This window comes from Phascolarctos cinereus, unplaced genomic scaffold, assembly GCF_003287225.1.
Source record: "Phascolarctos cinereus isolate Bilbo 61053 unplaced genomic scaffold, phaCin_HiC Scaffold_1;HRSCAF=81, whole genome shotgun sequence".
Taxonomy (NCBI): domain Eukaryota; kingdom Metazoa; phylum Chordata; class Mammalia; order Diprotodontia; family Phascolarctidae; genus Phascolarctos; species Phascolarctos cinereus.
In genome coordinates this window covers 154,695,532-154,716,793 of record NW_027555514.1, presented here as the reverse complement: position 1 = coordinate 154,716,793, position 21,262 = coordinate 154,695,532, and the positions used below count along the sequence as shown (strand labels likewise).

The 21,262-nt window shown below is 35.8% G+C and overlaps 1 protein-coding gene across 2 annotated transcripts in view; it reads left to right on the top strand.

Annotated features, from left to right (window-relative positions):
* SEMA3A (semaphorin 3A) overlaps window positions 1–21,262 on the top strand; it is a 645,372-nt gene that overhangs the window by 410,459 nt on the left and 213,651 nt on the right. For both annotated transcript variants that reach the window (XM_020999770.2, XM_020999769.2), the window contains one exon: window positions 13,152–13,309. In XM_020999770.2, coding sequence (XP_020855429.1) covers window positions 13,152–13,309 — 158 coding nt within the window. The remainder of the gene's footprint in view (window positions 1–13,151; window positions 13,310–21,262) is intronic.

The window sequence follows — 21,262 nt, the reverse complement described above, 5'->3', positions numbered from 1 at the left end:
ATAGCTACTCATTCTGGTTCAACCTGGGAGTAATGCAAATATTTTCTAAGCAGTTTGAAATCTTCTCACCATATTCATGTGTAATAGGTATTGGATAACTGAACTATCATCTTCCTTAATTCTCCAGATGTGGAAATTTTCCAGTTTCATTACTGACAAAATGAAGCATGCAGTTTGCAAATATGTTAGAGAACACATGCTTTCTCACAGGCATGCAAAATATGACAAAATTATTAGGGAAAAGCATTCTATACAACACTGGGAAAAACATTCTGTAGTATATGCAAATAATTTACCATGACTGTCTCAAAATCACTTTCACCTGGATTATGCAGAAAAGTTCCATCCATTTTCCATCTTGCTAATGATAGTCATGCTAGAGGCAATGTGGTAGAGGAGATAAAGGATGTGTTTTGGAATAAGGAGACCTAGGTTTTGGTCTTGGCCTTAACCTCACAGAGCCCTCAGACACCTCCCTAAAACCAAATTATGGATGAGTTACCAGTATGCTTTGATTAGGTTTGTTTGGGCCAGTATCATAGGTCTCAAGCAAAAGGAAAACCTGGAGCTCCAGGTATAGTACTGCTAAGTAAATATTGATAATGGAAACCGACCCACAGAAGAATTAGTAACCTTGCTCTAGATTAAAAATATCTTAGGGAAATAAGAATTAGAGAAGCTTTAGCTAGAGAACACTGGTCCACCCTTCTAACCGTTAAAATGCTAAATAGAAAAATAGAAAAGGTACAGAAGGATGCATTCTTATTACCATTATGATTATGATGTGACTACAATAATTGTATACTCAAAAGAGAAATTAATAACAATGAACATCTGCATTAATCATTTTGGTCTGTGTCTAGATCAAAGGAATTTCAATATTCACTCACAGGGTGATACTTTTTAAATGCTCATTGTTATTCTTTCAAGTATAGGTGAAAATTTTCATGGTACATTTGTTACTACAAGAATAAATCAAAACTATCAATCATCAGTGGTAATGAAGGAAAATAACCTATTCATTCATGCATTCAGATCTTTTGTCACTATACACAATGAGGTTTGAGATCTCCTGAATGCCAGATTCCATGACCTCACACTTGCTGCTTTTATCTCTCTGCCTGAACACCCAGATCAGTGGTTCATTCTAATAGGGTTTGGACTTTCTGGTTGGACATTTTTTAGTTACACACGGTTTGACTGGTCCATCATCCTTGCTGCCTGACATATCCAGTGGTGAACTTCTGTGCAATAAACTGCTTCTTTTTCTTATGTTACCTCTGACCTGTGGAGTACTTCATTTATCATTTGATCACTAAGGGAAAGTCTGTATGTCATTCTTTCTTTTCATTCTGGGAAGAAGTTATAAATAATTCAAAAAGTTTAATTTGATAGAGAGAGCTAGCAGAAACTGAGTCAAGAAACTTGGCTCCTTATCTTCATTTCATGTCTTTATTCCTAATTGACCAGATGACCTTGGGCCAATCACTTGACTTTCATGGCTTAATTTTGTCATTCAAGAGTATTAGCCTGGTTGATCTCTAAAGTTACTTTCAGCAATAAGATTTTGTCAACTACAGAGATACATTGATAAAAATCTAATAATAACATCACCACCCTAATAAGTATAATAACCAATTGACCAAAAAAAGAGTATGATCTCTATATTTAATGAGTTTACAATTTGGACACAGTGGTAACATTCTTCTATAGCATTAGTATCCTAAGGAGTGTAATAATAAATCAACAAACATTTATTAAGCACTATTTGCTAGTCACTATACTAGGTGCTAAGGGAACAAATAGAGGAGTGAGAGAATATCATCTCTCAAGGGGTTTATTCTCTAGATAGATAGATAGATAGGATCTATATCTATATAAATATCTCTATCCATATATCAAGAAAGACAGACAGACACAGAGGAGATGGAGATATAAAATGTGCTCCCAGATAAATAAGTATATAATATATACAAAATAAATTCAGTGGTTTCAGGAAGCATTAATAACTGGGTGAATAATAAAAAGCCTCTTGAAGAAAATGGAGCTTGAGCTAAGCTTTGGAGGGAGTTAGGGGGTCCAAGAGACAGAGGTGAGGAGGGAGAGCATTCTAAGCATCAGAGATAGCTTGTGCAAAGGTACATAGATGGAAGATGGAATATTAGATAAAGGAAACCAAAAATAAGCCAGTTTGTCTGGAGCACAGTGAGAGCAAGCGATATCAGATTGAATATTTAGGCTGGAGCCAGATTGTAAAGAACTGGAAATGCTGGAAAAAAAATTAGTGTGTATTTTATGCTAGAGCAAGATTTCTTAACTGTTTTTGTGTTGTAGACACCTGTGGAAGTCTGGCTAAGCCTGTAAACCCCATATCAGAATATTAAAAAAAAAATTGGAGAGAATAATAAATTTCAGTTAGAAGTTTTTCTGAATAAACATGTAATTTATTCCTCTCTAATTTCTAAATTTATCTCAAGATGTGAACCCCAAAGGTTAAGAACCCCTCTATTGAAGCACAATGCCTTCTTTAGTAAAGTAGTGACAAAGTCAGATGGGCAGTCTATAAATGTCAGTTGTATGTGGAGGATGGATAAGAGAGAGAAGAGATTAGAAGTAGGAAGACCAATTAAGAGACTATTGCCATAATAGTCCTGGTGAGAAGTGATCAGTGCCTGAAATAAGGTGGTTGTGATATGAGTCAAGGATTAGGACAGATGAGAAAATATTGAAGTGGAAGAACCAAATGGGAGTTGGCAGTTATTTTGGGAGGAAAAATCAAAATGAAGAGTCAGTGATGATTCTTAGACTGTAAACCTGGATGTCTGGAAGAATGGTGGTGCCAGAAACAGGAAAATTAGGAAGATAGTGGGGTGCATTTAGGTGGAAAGAAGATTAGTTTAGTTTTAGAGATGCTGAATTTGACATGCTTGTGGATCATTCCAGCAGATGTATCCAGAAGGCAGCTGGAAATGTAAAATTGGATCTCAGGAGAGGTGAGTGCTAGCTATCGAGATTTGGGTGTCAACTGCATGTAGGTAATAACTGAATCCATGAGAGCTGATGAGATGACCCAGAGAGTGTGTAAAGAGAGAAGAGAAGGCCTAGGACAAAGCCTTGGAGTATATCTACCCATGGAGGGTAGGACATGGATAATGATTCTGTGAAGAAGATTAGAAAGTATCAATCATATAGGTAGCAGGTGATTACAACAGAGAAACTTAAATGAATCTGTCAAATGAGTAGTCTTACCAGGGTTGTGGATCACAACCCATCTGCCTGTTCATCCTGTAAGGCTCATGTCCATATCCTTCTGTAAGTTTGTAAGCAACAGGTTAATTTACCCAGTGTATAGGAAACTTTCCTTGCTTTCTCTGGAAATCTCAAGAATATTATTGTAGTACTTGGACTGTCCACTTGTTACATTCACCTATACCACAAGACCTGCTCATATAATTCAATTATATACTTCATGTAGCAGCACATGAATCTTATTGTATAAGATTGTATGCCTGATGACATAATTTATTCTTGCTCTTCCTCCCAGTTCCTTGTTGATTATTAGATGCAAACTGCTCACTGTTCTTCCTTCTTGCCCTTTCAGCAATATTCATATTCTGTTCTTTAGAAATTATTGGGTAACAAAGGGAGTGCTTGAAAGTAGCCAATTGTTAAATTTTCAGTGTGAGCATTTATACTCAGAAATTGGCAAACCTCACAAATTAGAGCTTGAATTATCATTTTGTTGATTGTATAGATTTAAGAAAGTGAAAGAGAAAATATTAAAAATGCAAATTAAACTTAATGTGTAGTTAAGTACATTTTCCTCCCCAGAGAGCCAGTTGTTAAACATTTATCAGCACACTACTGGCTTGTGTTCCATGTTGGCCAGTCATATAAAACATGTCAGTAGAATAGTGGTATTAAAACACGCAGGCGTTTGTTTCTTGGAGAAGTTTAGAGTTATTAAAGGAGTTTTTACGTTTTCTGAAGGCATTGTTTTCCTCTCTCTTCTTCTTTTCATCTGTGTGACTGTCGTTGAAAGCTACCTTTTCCTTGATAATATAGCCTTCCTAACCACCCTCTCCATTCATTTCTCCTGATTCACTAGTAGTGTTGGAGGAGTTGAAATAATGCTTAATCATCATTTTTTTCCAGTCTCAGTACCCAGCACAGTGTTTGACAGATAATAGGTGCTTAATTAATGCTTGTTGAGTAAGTGATTGGAAGAGCTTATTCTTTATCCTTTCAGTGGCCCTTTTGAGAGTTAGGGGATATGGCCTTTCTCTTCTTGTGAAACTGGCACAAGAGCTCCTTTCCCTGGCTACTTCAGCTGTATGATATCCAATGACCTTGTGGCTTCAAGCTCCAAGTCTGGGAAGCTGAGCAATTCCACCAGATTCTTGTAAATGTATAGATAGTCTCTGATTCCAAAGTGAGTTGTTAATAGTAGGTGAAGGGAGAGAAGCCTGTCTATGCTTTGACTTCTACCAAGTTTGCTGTTACCAATCTAAACATTTGACACGATTTCTAGGCATCCTTTTCTCCTCACACTCTACATTGTACCTTGCCACAGTCTTCTTCAGCTCTTTGGAGGGTGTGTAAGGGAGACCCATCTTCATACATTGAGTCTGTAAACCCCTTCCTCAACTCTATCATTTTTTTTTATGTAGGTACATGTTTGTGTGAAGCAATAATAAAGATATTATATTAGGATCACAATTCCCTGTTCTCTCTTTTTGTACCTACATGTTTATATGAAAAAGATGGTTAGAATATTATTTTAGAAGACAATTTTCCAAGTAAAAGAAGCTATTTGGTTGATTGACATATATCATAGAACTAAAGTTTCCTCAGGCAGTCAATATATATTTTGTTATGTTTGGCTATGATCTACAATGATATAATTTATAGCAATATTTAATTTTTAGGAAGGAAGACATGTGAATGAGATTAAAATGCTGTAATCTACCAAGCTATACTGCTTCTAATTGTCCAAAAAGCCCATGATTTTTATAACTGCTTCTTCTATAAAGTCTAAGGAATAGTTTCATGAAGAGTTCTGGGCCTACAGCAATCAAAAAGAAAAGGCTTTATGAAAGAGTTGGCAGTGGTGTTGGGTCTTGAATAATGCATAAGGTTTTTTTTTTTTCCAGGAATAGGAATGGTTGGGAAGATATTCCAGTTCTGAGCCTGAGATAAGGAAAAGGAATATTTAGGGAATGGTTAGTATTGCAATGTGCCTAGCATTGCAGTATTCATGGGGAAAGTATGGAGATAAGATTGGAAAAGTTTAGTTGGATTGAGATTTTGTAGGGTCTTGAATGTTTGGGTGAGAAGTTTGGATTTTATTAGCACAGAGAGTGATGAACTGCTAAAAGTTTTAACAGTTAAGAGAATAATAGAATCAAAGCAGTACTATAGGAAGGTTCATTTGGGACAGTATGCTAGATGGATTGCGAGCTGGGAGAGATTAGAAACAATCCAGCATGGATTAATAAGAGGTTTAATTTGTATGATCATAGTGGAAATAGAAATGAAAGGACATCTTGAAGTAAGAATAGCCTGAATTTGGCACTGATTTAATACAGGGATTGAAGAAGAAGGAGGAGTCAAAGATGACTAAGATTTCTGTTTTATTTGAGACCTTTTGAAAATCAAAAGAGTAAGGGCAAAGTTCATATCATGCATAAAGAAACAAAGGCACAATCTTCAAGTCAAAATGAATAAAGGGAATTTGTCTGGCCGCAGCAACTGGTGGAGTACTGTTACCCTCCATGCTATAAAATTTGTAGAAAAAGGCAAAAAGAAGTCAACAAATGCATGAACAGGGTGACTATTGTTTGTATTTGAAGGTCAAGTGTATAGAGGTCTCCACCCTACTAAAAAAAAAAAGGCTGTTGCTGGGGGGTCTTGCATTTTAAAACTGAGCATTAATTTCACTGAATTTTTGAAAGTTGACAGAGTCGTGGTAATATAATCATCTATAAAAAGCTGGTTTTACTTTAAAGATAATCAGAATACTAGAGAAACCAAATCACTGTGTAACATAAAGATGTATAGCAGCATATCATCAGTCTAAAAATGTTTCTTATAAATTCTCTCAATTGAGAAAACTAACTATATAAGAATACTAGTTGACAAAAGCAATCAATAACGGCATACAGAATATGCCATTATTGATTACTGACAATATTATCTCTTCATTCTTGTGCAACTAGTTCACAAAAGTCAGCTGGATATTACCTGAGACAGAATTACAGTATTTAAGGAGGGAGTGGATACTAAGAATTTAAAAGTAAGAAATTATTCTAAGATAATAGAAATAGGATTTAGAATACTTCAACTCAAGGACAAAAATCTGTTATTACAAATTAAAAGGATCTCAGAATTATTTGCTGACCTGCTTTTTAAAAATAATTTTCATACACACTCATACGCACCACACTCAAAAGACACATATACACCCCGACTTTGTGACTTTAGAGAAGTCAATGGTGATATCAAATTATAACCTAACTAAAGATTGGGAGGTTTCTTTTTTTTCCTGCCTTTGTTCCTTACAAAAAGTTCAAAAGGTAGAAAATAAGTTATCAGTCTTCATTGGAAAAGGGATTTCTAAATCAGTGGTTCCCTACAAGGAGGAACTCACAATTCTACACTAAAATAAATAAATAATGTTATTTTGAACAATTTTTTAAATTTTAGTTTAAATTAAATTAAACTAAAATTGGGCCTTAAAAATAGTGAAAGCCCTTTGTATGTGAAGAAACTGCTATCCACAAATATTTTGGGTATTTTGGAAGTAGCTGCTCTACCAAAATGAATCATATTCAACCATTATTTGAATTTTCATCCTTTGTGATTGTTGTCTGTGTTTTAATAAACCCTCCACCAAGAATGTAAACAATGCACTGGTTGTCTTCCTATAACACTAAGTTTCTTGGAGGTGGGAACTGAGTGTAAGTATACAAATTGTAACAAATCAATCTGAGACACGTAGTTCCAATCATAACCAATTTATTAGCAAAGCTAGCAATTGCAAACAAAGCGAAATCTCAAGCCCCTCAGTGGCCAGGGATGCATGAGAGCAGCAGAGCAGTCAGTCTTTTATAGTTGGTAAAGGTATAGTTTGGCCTTAAAGTTGGCATGATCATGCTGAGTTGCTTGCGAAAGGGGATTTCCAAAGTCTGTGGTGAGGGGGAAACAGAGTTGATCAATATTTCCTCAAAACTCCCTTGTTTGGTAACCCCTACACCAGAGTGGTTGGGTGCTAGGCTTATGACCAGGCAGAATATCTTATGACCGTGTTGACTCATCTTCCATTCCCTTCGAAGGTGAGATAGATTGAGTCCAGGCTGTAGCTCAGAGAAATGGGCAAGTTAAACTCATAAGCTCTAATACTAAGGGCTATACAATTCAACCTAACTCTAATCCGCAAGTACTGATTCTAGTGATTAGATACAATTCTCAAACAAAAATTAATAAATATTACAGAGCAAAGTAGGGGATAAATTTTTAGTTTCACATTATGTAGTCCTTTGTTTTCTCCTATCCTCTTTAAATAATTGGCTCATCTCCATTTCTGGTTATCATGTTTTCTGTTATATATTTTATACTACTTCATGCAAATTATTTGTGCATTCTCATGTTTCTCTACCCTCTGTAAATGTATGTTTTTGTATATGTTCTTTAGAAATTCAAATATAATTTAATTCCTCTCATTATACTAATTTTATTTTATTTTATTTTTTAATTTAATTTTTGCTTTTTAGGCAATTGGGGTTAAGTGGCTTGCCCAGGGTCACACAGATAGTGTTAAGTGTTTGGTCCGAGGCCGGATTTGAACTCAGGTCCTCCTGACTTCAGGGCCTTTGCTCTATCCACTGTGCCACCTAGCTGCCCCCACTATACTAATTTTAAAAGCAATGTCACATAGATTTTTTTTATGGTTCCTTTTATAAATAAAGAAAAAAAAAGTTTAGTTTACTACTTTTTTCCTACTGAATTTGCTTTTCATGCAACAATTTGCTTTTCACTTCAACAAAGATTAAGTTCTTACTACATACACAGCCAGGTGTTAGGTTCCAGGGGTACAAAGAAATAGTTTCCACCAATTGTATACTTAAGCAGGATACAATCTAATAGACATTGAGAATGGTAGTAGTATATGCAGCATAGAAGATACACATGAAAGTACAAACTTCTTAGCCTTCACTTAAAATCCTCCACAAAAATACTTCAATGGCTAATCTTAATGTTTCTCCCCACTCTTTCTTTTCATGTGCACACCATCTTTTACTTCAGCTCCTTTTTAGGTGTGGAATTACATCTTTTCCTACATGTCCTTTAAAAATCCTTTATGTTTTTCAAAATTCAAATCCAGGATTACTTCCTCCAAGAAGTCTTTCTTTTAATCACCTCTCCCCTGCTAAAGTTGGAAATTAACTCTCCCTCCTAGTAATTCTCAAAGGACTTTATAACATTTTCCATGGTCTAGTTGCGCATTTATTGTTCATTGCCTACATGACAAATCTACATTTGGACAGTAAACTCATAATGGTAATGGCCACATTTAATTTACTTTTCTGTTTTTTAGAACTCCATATTATATACTGTATATACCAGGAATCAATAATGTTTATTAAATGTAGGAGCAATTCTACCTTCAGGAAGAGTGGAGAGCTCTAGACTGCCAACTGAGTCACGAAAGCATTAAAAAGAACTTCATTTGCAACTGATGCAATTGAATAAATATTGCAGTAGTTATACCTTTGACTGAAACCTAAATGAAATCCAATTTATGATTGCCCAGGAATGTATAGCTATAGGGCAGAACATCTGGTCCTGAAAATAACCAGTGTATATTTGTATTTCACTGTACTCAGTTGCCCCAAAGCCAAACTGATGAAGCAGTGATTTAGTTCGATCTTTTTGAAAGTAGTTTGGTTATGGCAATACACATGGTCTGAGATGTGATAAAGGGGGTAAAATAGAGATTACACTTCACTTATTCCTGAATATTTATTTATTTCAGTTTCCACTGACTGGGTGTCATCATTAACAAATGTAAAAATTGACATCAAAATCTAAAACTCAAAAGAAGACAGGTCAGAGATAAGGCAATTGAATGGCAAAAAAAAAAAAAAGTTTGAATGTGCCCACATTACAGAGAAGGACACACAAGATTAAAATTAGGGAGATAGAAAATTGAAGGCTTTCAACCGTGAGATCACTTAAAGAAGACTCTAACTCTAAACCAAATGTTTTAGTCTGAGGAAGTTGTAAGAGAAACCAAGTAAAGTTTTATATTACTCACTATGAAGCCATGGGAGCCTCAACAAGACTTGTGTCTCATTTTTTTTCCTTTTAATGTTTTATGGATATATTGTGTTTTTGCACTGCAGACATTTACAATTTACTCCCATTTTGGAAGGTTTTTTGTAGCAAAATAAAACAGCTAAGTAAAGCTAATAATACATGACCTAATCTGAAAGCACATGTAATATCTCAGATTTGTCACACTGCCCTGTTTTTTTATTAATAGAAAACTATTTCTCTTCACTTTCCCATCCCATTGATTAAAAAAAATAAAGCAAGAAAAGAAAAACAAGTTTTATTATAATAAGTATGCATAGTCAAGCAAAACGAATTCCTTCAATGGGTATATAAATGTCTTATTCTGCTCCACAAATCTATTGCCTTTTTCTAAAGAATAGCAGATTTTGTCATCTATCCTCTGGAATCGTAAATGGTTGTTCTATTGATTATAGATCTGATAGCTGACAAAACTGTTAGTTTTTACATTGTTTTATGAATCATTCTAGATTTCCTCATTTCATTCTTTGTCAGTTTACAAAAGTTCTCAAAATTGTTCATTCTTATAATATTGGTGTCATAGTATAAATTGTTCATGTGATCCTGCTTACTTCACCCTGCAGTTGTTCTTTGAAGTCATTTTTTTTCACACGGCTATAGCCTAGTTTTCTTTGAGAACTGACTCTTCAAGTCCGTAGACAATTTATTAATTTGGGATGGCTTTTGTGCTTATGATTTTGAAACAGTTGCTTATATATCTTGAAAATGAAACCTTTATCAGAGAAACTTGCTGGAAAGATTTTTCCAGGTTATTTATTTCCCTTTTAATCTTAGTTTATTGGATTTATTTGTGGAAAATCTTTTAAGATCCATTTAATAAAATTATCAACCTTGTCTTCTTTAATAAATTTACTTTTATTCTTCTGTGAGAGCTATTCCTTCATTGATCATGAATTTTCCTATCCATAGATCAAATAGTTTATTTTTTTTTCTGTGTTTCCCTCATTTGTTTCTGATATGGACTTCTATTTCTAGTCCACATACTAATTTGGAGTTTGTATTTGTTCAAGATATGAGGTATTAGTCTAAATCTAATTTCTTCCATATTGCTATCCAGTTTTTAGACATTTTTTATTCTGGTCAAATAGTGAGTCTTTACCATAGTAGCTGGCGTCATTGTGTTTATTGAATACCAGGGTTCTGTTACATACCTAATTTGTTTCACTGTTTGACCACTCTACTTTTTAACCAGTAGTAAATTGTCATTTTATTTTATTGTGTAGTTTGGGATCTGGCATTGCTAAGGTCCCCTTCATTTCCATTTCTTCTCATTTTTTCTCTTGAAATGCTTGTCCTTTTTTCCCGTCCATATACATTTTCATTATCATTATTTTCTAGTTACATAAAGTAATCCTTTGGTAGATTGTTATGACATTGGAGAAGTAAAATAATTTAGGTGATATTGGCATTTTTATTATGTTGCTTCATCCTACTCATGAACAATGAACGTTTTTCCAATTATTTAGGTCTGAATTTCTAAAAATAGTGGTTGGTAGTTGCATTTATACAGTTCTTTTGCTTATCTTGGAAAGGAAACTACCAAGTATTGAATACATTTATACAATGGATCTCAGAGGCAAAGAATTCAAAAAGTGAGAGAAGCTAGAGTCAGATGGAAAAGAATGATGGGAAGAAATTAAGCAAAATTATAAACCAATGGAAAACAGCTGCAAACCAGAGTTTGTTTCATTTGTGCTAAAGGAAAACAATGAGTCTCTTGATTTCTGAACAATTTAAGGGTTCCTTAGTTGGAATTAAACTAAGAACAGTTTCTGTCTTCAGAGTGATTGTTCTATTTAAAGAACACAAACTTTTCTAGATTATCTTTACATAGTGAACATGTCTTTGGCATAGTGCTTTAAGGTTCACAAAGTGCTTTGCCCTTATTTTATCCCTTTTTATGACCTTGTTTGAGCCCCATGACTGCCCTGTGAGATGGGCTAATAAAGGTATTGTAATCCCAGTGTTACACGGGAAGAAATTGAGGCTCTTTCAAGGTTTAGGGGACTATACCTAGCCACATAATTCTTAAGGAACAGAAGGGGTATTTGAACCCAGGTCTCTCTTAACGTCAAATCTAATATGCTATCCAATATGCCACACTGCCTCTCATGAAGTAGAATTCCATTCTTGCTAACTTTCATTGAACTAAATATTTTCTTTTCTGTTTTTCTGTCTGACTGATTGTTATGATCCCCTTTCATTGATCATTTTTTGGGGGGTCCATTACTGATTTTTATTCTCTTGTAGCTAGAAAGGCATCTCACATTTGCCAATTAAAACTAATTTAATCCTTAATTAAGTTATAATAATTTACTCTATGTAAGTAGATCAGGTAATTGGAAAGTGAAGGGAGACAATGCATATGCAATGCAAATTTCTGGTGAGAGGAGAACTACTTAATTTCTCTTCAGGCTTTTCCTTTCTATAGCAGTAGTTTGCATATCCACATAGCTTTTTCTTCACAATGGCCTAGGCAAATAATGAAAGTAACATTATCACCATTTGATAAATGAAGAAACTGAATCTCCGAGGTTGTAACTACCCACAATCACTTTGATAATAATGGGCAGTCTATCTCTCTATTGTGTTATTTCTGTATAAATGTGCAGTCAAAAATGGAGCCAAATATCTATCAATCAATCTCAACTATCTTCATAATATATTAGGGTTTAAAAGTAAAATATGTTCACATGAAACAGAATACTATAGTGGAAAAAATGCCACATATGGATTGAAATGACCCATCTCTGTCACTTACAGAGTTAATCACTTGACTTCTATAAGTTTATTTCCTTATCTGTAAAAGGAAAGATTTGGACTGTCAATCAGTAAGAATTTTTTTAAGCTCTTCCTATGTGCCAGGCACAATCCTAAGCACTGAGGATACACAGGAAAAAAAGTCTGTTTTCTAGAAGTTTATGATCTAACAGGAGAAGTTACCATCTGTAAATCAGAACTTTTAAGATAAATCCAAAGTAGAGAGAAATTAACTTTAGAGAGGATGGTATTAACAGCCAGGGGGACAAGGATGAGCATTTTGGAAGAAGTTGAATTTAAGAACTCAAATCTAAAAGGAAGTCAGGCATCGTAAAAGTTGGAGGTTGAGAGAGAGAGAGAGAACATTCCAGGTGTAGGAAATAGATTGAAAATAGGTTATTGTGTGCAAGTAACAAGGAGGCTTTTGATTGGCCCATATTTTAGAGAGGAATGTGTAAGAAGTTTAGAAAGGTAGGAAGGGGTCAGATTTTTAAAAGCTTGAAAAAACAAACAAAAGATTTTATGTTTGAGGCTGAAGTAATAGGAAGCCACTAGAGTTGTGTGTGTGTGTGTGTGTGTGTGTGTGTGTGTGTGTGTGTGTGTGTGTGGTGTGTGTGTTTTGAGGGGAGAGGTGGGGTAATACAGCAGAGAAAGGGAGAAGAAGGGGAATGAAAGGGAAAGATGTGTTATGGTCAGACCTACACTACAGGAAAATAATTTTGGCAGCTGAGTTGCTGTGATAGCCTTCTCATTGGTCTCCAACCCAGATTTATATATACTTAGCCTCTTTTCTACTATTTTAGGGGTCTATAAAAATAAAATTATTAAGTTTAAATGTATAACTACAATTTTAACAAAATATAAGAAGTTCATTCCTTTATGTTGCATAAGGTCAAGCAAAGTACCCAGATTCAGATTATTATAGAATGTAGTGTCCATGTTTCAGCATGTGTTATAGGCTGTGTCTTCTTTTAGGTCATCAAACTAACAAAAATGTCTGCTTTGCTACTTTGCAGAAATGTTGGAATCCAACAATGTTATCACTTTCAATGGCCTGACAAACAGCTCCAGTTATCATACTTTCCTTTTGGATGAGGAACGGAGTAGGCTGTATGTTGGAGCAAAGGATCACATATTTTCATTCAACCTGGTTAATATCAAGGATTTTCAAAAGGTATTTTCATTCTAATATATGTACTGGAGTATTTAAACAATTAAAGTCACTCAGACAGAATAATTGAAATTTTCAATTCTAATTTTGGGAAATGTCAAATTTGGTTTAATCTTATGTGGCTATTTGATATCATAATATCACAGAATTTGAGAGTTAGAAGGGACTTTCAAGGTCAGCTAGACCAATCCATTCCCCAAAGTAATCCCCACCATAATATACCTGACAATCGGTCATCCAATCTTTTCTTGAAGATTGTGAAAAAGGGGAGCCTCTCACCTCCCAAAGTATCCCATTGTGTTTTTGAGAGCTATGATAGTTAGAAAGTTTTTTTTTCTTGACATCAAGTCTGAAATTACCTCTTTGCAACTTCTATCCATTCTGACCTTTATTCATTTATTCTAAGGTATATATGTTTGTATGCATATATTTTGCTCAGTTGTTTTTGTTCAGTTGTGTCTGACTCTTCGTGACTACTTTTTGGGGTTTTCTTGGCAAAGATATTGGAGTGGTTTACCATTTCCTTCTCCAGCTCATTTTACAGATATAGAACTGAGGCAAACAGAGTTAAATTTACCCAGAGTCATACAGATAATTAGTGTTTGAGGCCAGATTTGAACTCATGATGATGAGTCTTCCTAATTCCAAGCCCCATGTTCTATCCACTGCACCACCTAGCTGTCCTGTATTTATGTGTGTATACACATTCATATGATGCATAATAGCTATTTTGTGATATAAAATTCTACTATCACATTTTCAAAAGCTATTAAAAGCTCATATGTTCTACTATTCATGGCTAAGTAAACATGACATGAAAACATCTGAATGAAAAGTAAAGAACCCATTTTTGTCTTGCAGAACCCATCAGTATTTCCATTTGATGGCTCATTCATTTTGTATCATGTGATCTACTCCACTTTCATGACTTATAGTTTGGTAAACCAGGATAGAATTGACACAATAGAGGGGAAATGACACTATTAAGTGAATGAATGAGCTGTGCTTTAAGACAACAGTTCTATAATAGTCAATATTTCCGGCTTTAGTTCTCTGAAACATAAAAATGACTTCAAGAAAGCCTCACCAAAAGGTCATATTATGGTACATTTCTGAAGGAGAGTGAATTCACTGCAGTGTTTGGTGTGGGTGTTGATTTCTCTTCTTTTTTAGCTCTGAGTGCTTTAAAATGGCGTGCCTCAGCTCCTCATAAACCATAATAGATTGAATACTAATAAAATGGTGACAGATTGGTAAAAGCTTTTTACTCTTGATGGAGAACATTACTTTCGGTAAAAGTTGTATAGTTAAATTCAAAGCTGATGTTCATTCTCAGAGAGGAAGATATTCCAACTAAGACATGTACTTTTACATTTGCAAAGAGCTTCCGCAAATACTAATATACTGATTAGGTTCACAAAGAAGTTTGATTTATTACAGATTATCATGCAAAAATTGTAGTGTTTTCATCTTTTTTTAAAAAATAGTTAAGTGCTTTGAAAGACATAACAAGTAATGTTCTGGGTACTTTTCCCCCTGACCTTTCTTTCTGACTTTGCCTCCTCAGATGATAGAAATAAATACCTCGTGTATTCTATTCTGGAAGAAAACCAGCTTCTTCATTTGTAAACTGAATCAAATGAATTAACACATTAAAAAAAAAAGATCTTGTTGGAAATACAAATGCAACACATTTTGTATATTAATCCCCAAAAGTAATTCAAATTTTATAAAGCTAAGTATCTGTAAGAATTAAGAAAATTGTCCTGAAACAATTAAAATAACTATCTGGTGTTGGCAGATTATGCTTTATAACATTTTTTTCTTCATTTTGTTGAATTTTATGCCCTACCTTCTTTTTAAAATAAAAAAACCCCTCTAAATCTATAGTTAAAAAATTAAAAATTAAATTAAAATTTAATGTAAGTTACACTTACATTAAATTAAAATTTAAAAAATTAAAATTAATTTAATTAAAATTTTAAAAACTAAAATTAAAAAAACCCTCTAAATCTATACTTGGTCTTCTTTAGTTTTTCATTTCTTATATTTAATTAATTTTTTAGGTGGTACAGTGACTACAGGTGATGAATTTTAAATCAGGACTGTCTGAGTTCAAATTCCCCATCAGACGCTTTAATCCTAGTTTTGTGAACCTGAAGGAGTCATTGAACCTTGCTCAGGAAAAGTTTCCTTGTTTGTAAAATGTAGATAACAGTATCTACTTCTCTGGGCTGTGGTGAGGATTAAAGAGATAACACTTGTGCTTTGCAAATCTTGTTTATATCTATGAGTTGTAAACTCAGAGAGTTCTATTTTGAATGATTTAATTAATATTTCTAAACAGATTTTATGCTGATTATACAATGTTGATTACAGGGTAGAAAATGCAGATTAGTTAAGATTATCCAACTTTTTTTTTTGTACTATATGCTCCATGATTAAGTTAGAAAGCAGACTTTTCATTACTAATTTAACCTTTGGAGCAAGATGAGAATACACTGAGATGATAGGCATTTTCTTAGTGGCTTGTGGGACAGTCTAGACCAGGAGTAGGGAACCTTCGGACTGGAGGGAAGTTTGGATTCAAAGGGCTGCACTTGAGGACCTAGAGGGCCACATGTGGCCTCCAGGCCACAGGTTCCTCACCCCTGATCTAGCCTTTTTTCAGTTGAGCTTTCTTATAGGGCATATGGAAAGAGAAGGGATGAAAATAGAGCAATAGTAACTTCCTTTCGTGGAACACTGTGCCTGTTGTCATGAAATTGGAAAGGTTTTTCTGGGTGGAGTTGCCCTAAATATGATCCTTTTATGTTATGACCAAAATTAATGGAAACCTTATTCTTTATTGGCTTAAGTATCTAGAATAGTCAAAGCATAATAAGGCCTCTTGAGGTTCATGTGCTTTGGCAGGACTGAAGGCAGTTTAAAGGAAGGAATCAACAGGTAATTAGCATATCTATACTACTTTGATATCACCTTCCCTGGCTTTCCTCCATCAAGATCTTTCCTAGTTTGTTCTTTTGTACTTATCTCTTTCTCCTATGTATCATACTAAGGTGTGTATCTGTCCTTTTATTCACCTTATTACAAGCCTGATTAAAAGTAGGATTTGTGCCATAACTATCTTTGTAACCCCAGAAATGGAACTAAGATACTTTGATTCATTAATTCTAAAAACTTTCATTGTCTGCCTACTACTGACTTAGGTGCTGTAGGGGATAAAAGTCAGTCATTAAGCAGTCATTAAGTGCCTACTATATGTCAGAACTATGCTAAGCCCTGGGGATACAAAAAGAGGCCTAAGATAGTCCCTGCCCTCAAAGAATTCAGATGAACAAAATCTCATAATTCCTCTTAAGGAGTTGAAAGTCTAGAAAGAGAGATAAGAAATATACTCATCTAGAACTGAATTCTTACATTCCAAAGAACCTTCCCACCCCCACCCCCCTTCCCCCACACCATTGTCTGCAGGTGGTACAAAATCTCCTTTCTCTCTTATGGATTTAAACTAGTTGCCACTTTAAGGTTTCTTTTGGGTGATATAGTATTGAAGAGTTCTAGAGGTTTTGGGGTACTGGGAACCACAAGATAGTGGTACCGGGCCCTGTCTGAAAGAATTCAACTCAAATCTTCTTCCAGCCAAAGGATAAGTTTATTAGTGATAAATCACATAGACCAGGTAACACCCATGAGGACAAGTGGGCATGAGAAAGTCTCAGCCTTTTGGGCTTGAGATTCTCAGCCTATTTGAGAGTAATATCCATGAGGATAAGCGGGCATGAGATTCTCAGCCCTGAATGAGGACCAGGGTAGATCTTATATACTAAAGTGACTTTGGGTGACTAGGGGAGGGTCTGGGAAACCAGTGTGGGTGAGAATCCTGAGAGACTGAATAGACAATGGGAATAGATAATGAGATCCAAAAGGTGGGGCTAGGGCTTTCAAAGGGAGATAAGGGGCTGGGGCCTGTAGACAAATAGAAATCAGATTCCCTGTGGGTCAAGGGGCGAAGACCTGGCTTGGACTATACCCCATCATTTCCCCGTCAAACAAATTGGACACAAATTATTTTGGTGAAAAGGGGTGAAGTTCTTAGCTTCTGAAACTGCTTCCTGCTGGCAAGGGGTGTAGAGCTGTCTCTGCCTCTCTGGATCCTATTCTAGGGGTCAAATGTCAAAACCTGGCTGATGCCAGGTTCTGCAGGCTAGAATCCTCAGGTTGGTATACAGCCTGAGTAGTCATCTGGAAGTTGATGGTGCAAACCTGGAAGAAAGGAATCTGGCAAGAATATTTAGTAGACATAGACCAAACAAACACAAGAGAAATATGATCAGTATGAGAATAGGAACCAGTATAGAAAGAAGCCAGGACTCCCATGAGTTCCACTAAAGTTATTGTGAATTTCTTGCATCCAACTAGCCTTTTCCAAAATACTTTCAGTGCAGAGTTCTATCTGTCCAGAGGTCTTGATGTATGTGCAACAAGATGTATTTGCTAAAGCACACGGTGTCCTGGGGTGAGGAGGAGCACTGGCATGGTGGAGCTTGTAGTGGCTGTGGACAGGAAACCTTCCTCACAGTTACAGGACTGAAAGGAGTGCTTGTGGTCACTAATAGACCTAGCACAGGCTAGAAAAGGAGTAAACACCTCGCCCCTTATCATACCACCTTGCAAGAACTGAAGATTTATGGGTCCCTAAAAGTATCTCCGAAAACAGCTATATAACCCCCTGAAGCTTGGGACAATCCATTCTCTACATTGGACGCAGACTCTTACCTTAACAAAGAGTTTAAAACTCAAATATTTGGCTAGGATCATGAGCAAGCAGCACAAAAAGAGTCATACTATATTATCTTAATTTGGTGACAAGGAAGATCAAAATATACAACCAGAATATGATAACAAAGTCAGAGCTCCTACATCCAAAGCCTCCAAGAAAAATATGAATCAGTCCCAGGCCTTGGAAGAGTTCAAAAGGGATTTTGAGAAGCAAGTAAGAGAAGTAACAGAAAAACTGGGAAGAGAAATGAGGGTGATGCAAGAAAATCACAAAAAACAAGTCAACAGTTTGCTAAAGGAGACCCAAAAAAATACTGAAGAAAATAACACCTTAAAAAATAGCCTAACCCAAATGGCAAAAGAGGTCCAAAAAGCCAATGAGGAGAAGAATGCCCTAAAAAGAAAAATTGGCCAAATGGAAAAGGAAGTCCAAAAGATTACTGAAGAAAATACTTCCTTAAAAATTAGAATAGAGCAATTGGAAGCTAGTGACTTTATGAGAAATCAAGACACTGTAAAACAAATCCCAAAAGAAAAAAATAGAAAGAATGTGAAATATCTCATTGGAAAAACAACTGACCTGGAAAATAGATCCAGGAGAGAGAATTTAAAAATTATTGGACTATCTGAAAGCCATGATCAAAAAAAAGAGCCTAGACATCATCTTTCAAGAAATTATCAAGGAAAACTGCCCTGATATTTTAGAACCAGAGGGCAAAATAGAAATTGAAAGAATCCACCAATCTTCTCCTGAAAGGGATCCCCAAAGGAAAACTCCTAGGAATATTGTAGCCAAATTCCAGAGTTCCCAGGTCAAGGAGAAAATATTACAAGCTTCCAGAAAGAAACAATTGAAGTACTGTCGAAACACAATCCGGATAACACAAGATTTAGCAGCTTCTACATTAAAGAACACAGGGCATGGAATATAATATTCAGGAGGGCAAAGGAGACAGGATTACAACCAAGAATCACCTACCCAGCAAAACTGAGTATAATCCTTCAGGGGAAACCGGTAATTTGGTGAAATAGAGGATTTTCAATCATTCTTGATGAAAAGACCAGAACTGAATAGAAAATTTGACTTTCAAATACTCAAGTGGAACATGAAGAGGTAAACAGGAAAAAGAAATCATAAGAGACTTATTAAGGTTGAACTGTTTACATTCCTGCATGGAAAGATGATATTTATAACTCATGAGACCTTTGTCAGTATTAGGGTAGTTGGTGGAAAAAAAATATACATATGTATAGGTAGATAGATAGATAGATAGATAGACAGACAGATAGATAGAGGGCACAGGGTGAGTTGAAGATTAAGGGGTCCTATCTGGGGAATGAAATTAAGGGATGAGAGAGAATTATACTTGGAGAAGAAGAAAGGGAGAGGTAGAATGGGGTAAATTATCTCACACACACAAAAAAGAAAATGCTCTTACAGTGGAGGGGAAATGGGGGAAGGTGAGAGGGAATGAGTGAATCTTATTCTCATAGGATTTGGCTTAAGGAGGGAATAACATACACATTCAAATTGGGTAAGGAAATCTGTCTTACCCTATGGGCAAATAGGGGGAGAAGAGGACAAGAAAGCAGGGGGATGATAGAGAGGAGGGCAGTTTGGGAAAGGGGATAATCAGAAGCAAATACTTCTGAGGAAGGACAGGGTCAAAAGAAAAAATAGAATAAATGGGAGGCAGGATAGGATTAAGGGAAATAGAGTTAGTTTTTCACAACATGTCTTATGGAAGTGTTTTGCGTAACTGCACATGTATAACCTATATTGAGTTGCTTGCCTTTTCAATGAGGGTGGGGAGGGAGGAAGGGAGAAGATTTGAAACCTAAAGTTTTAAAAACATGTTTAAAAAAATGTTTTCACATGCTACTGGGAAATAAGAAATACAGGAAATGGGGTAGAGAAGTCTGTCCTGCCCTACAGCAAAACAGAAGGGGAAGGGGATAAGAGAAGGGGGAAAGAGATAGAAGAGAGGATGGACTAGGGGAAGGGATATTCAGAATGCATGCCATCTTGGGGTGGGGGAGGGGTGAGATGGGGTGAAAATTTGAAACTCAAAATCTTGTGGAAGTAAATATTGAAAACTGAAAATAAATTTATATTTAAAAAAATGGGTAAGAGACACTGACCCTCAGGCTTCTTTCGCTTCCATTCTGAGATGCCCCTAGCATCTATTTGATGATTGGTATGAACCTGAAAGACAGTGACATGGAGATAGATGGCAGAAAATCTGGCACCATGCTTTCTAAAGTGAGCTCCACTGTAGATCACCCTGTGTTACTCATAGAAGCCACCTTCCAAAAAGACCTGTAGAGCCAACCGGTGGGGGGGGGGTAGGGAAGGGATGATAAATATGCTTATATGATGTTCAAGACCTTCAGTACTCTAGCCATGAATGTTGTCATTCAGATCATGTTCTCCCTATGTATCTTTGGTGGTACCATTGGCATTATTGATGGTATGACCCACACTGTGCCCATATATGAAGGTTATCCCCATCCCCATACTGTTCTTCTTGGAATCTTCCTAGTTGTGATTTGCGGGATTAACTCATAAAGTTCCTAAGGGAAACAACAGCATCCCAAACACAGTAGGATGGCAAATTGTGTGTGATGTAAAAGAGGAGTTCTGTTGTGCTCCTGTCCTAGATTTTGAGCAGGATCTGACCACTTCCGTTTAGTTCTTCTGTAGAAAAGAGCTATAAGCTTATCGCGGGTCAGGGCATAGCCATTGCGTGTAAGAGGTTCAGAAATTCTCTTCCAACCATCTTTGTTGGTTATGGAATTTGTGGTTTCCATGAAAACACTTTCAACTCAATTATGAAGTTTGATATTGACATCCATAAGGCTCTGTCTGCCAAAAACATACTGTCTGGTAGTGTTGACAGGATGTAGAAGAAGGTGCATTGGGCTAGCTCCAGCACAATAAAAGTTAAGAGCATTGCCCTGCCTTTGCACAAGTACTGTTTTTTGGAAGATTGAACAGCTGTGGTTTAGCAAACAAGTGTGTTGAATCAGCATCCATTGTTAAGGGCTTTTAAAGGGTCCCCTCAACTTGTCTTTTAGAGTTGTGGTATTTTCCAGAAACACTGTAACCAGAGCATGCAGGAGGCCCTGAATGTATCAAGGACAAAGCTTCACAGCTAAAATAATTTGTTGTTT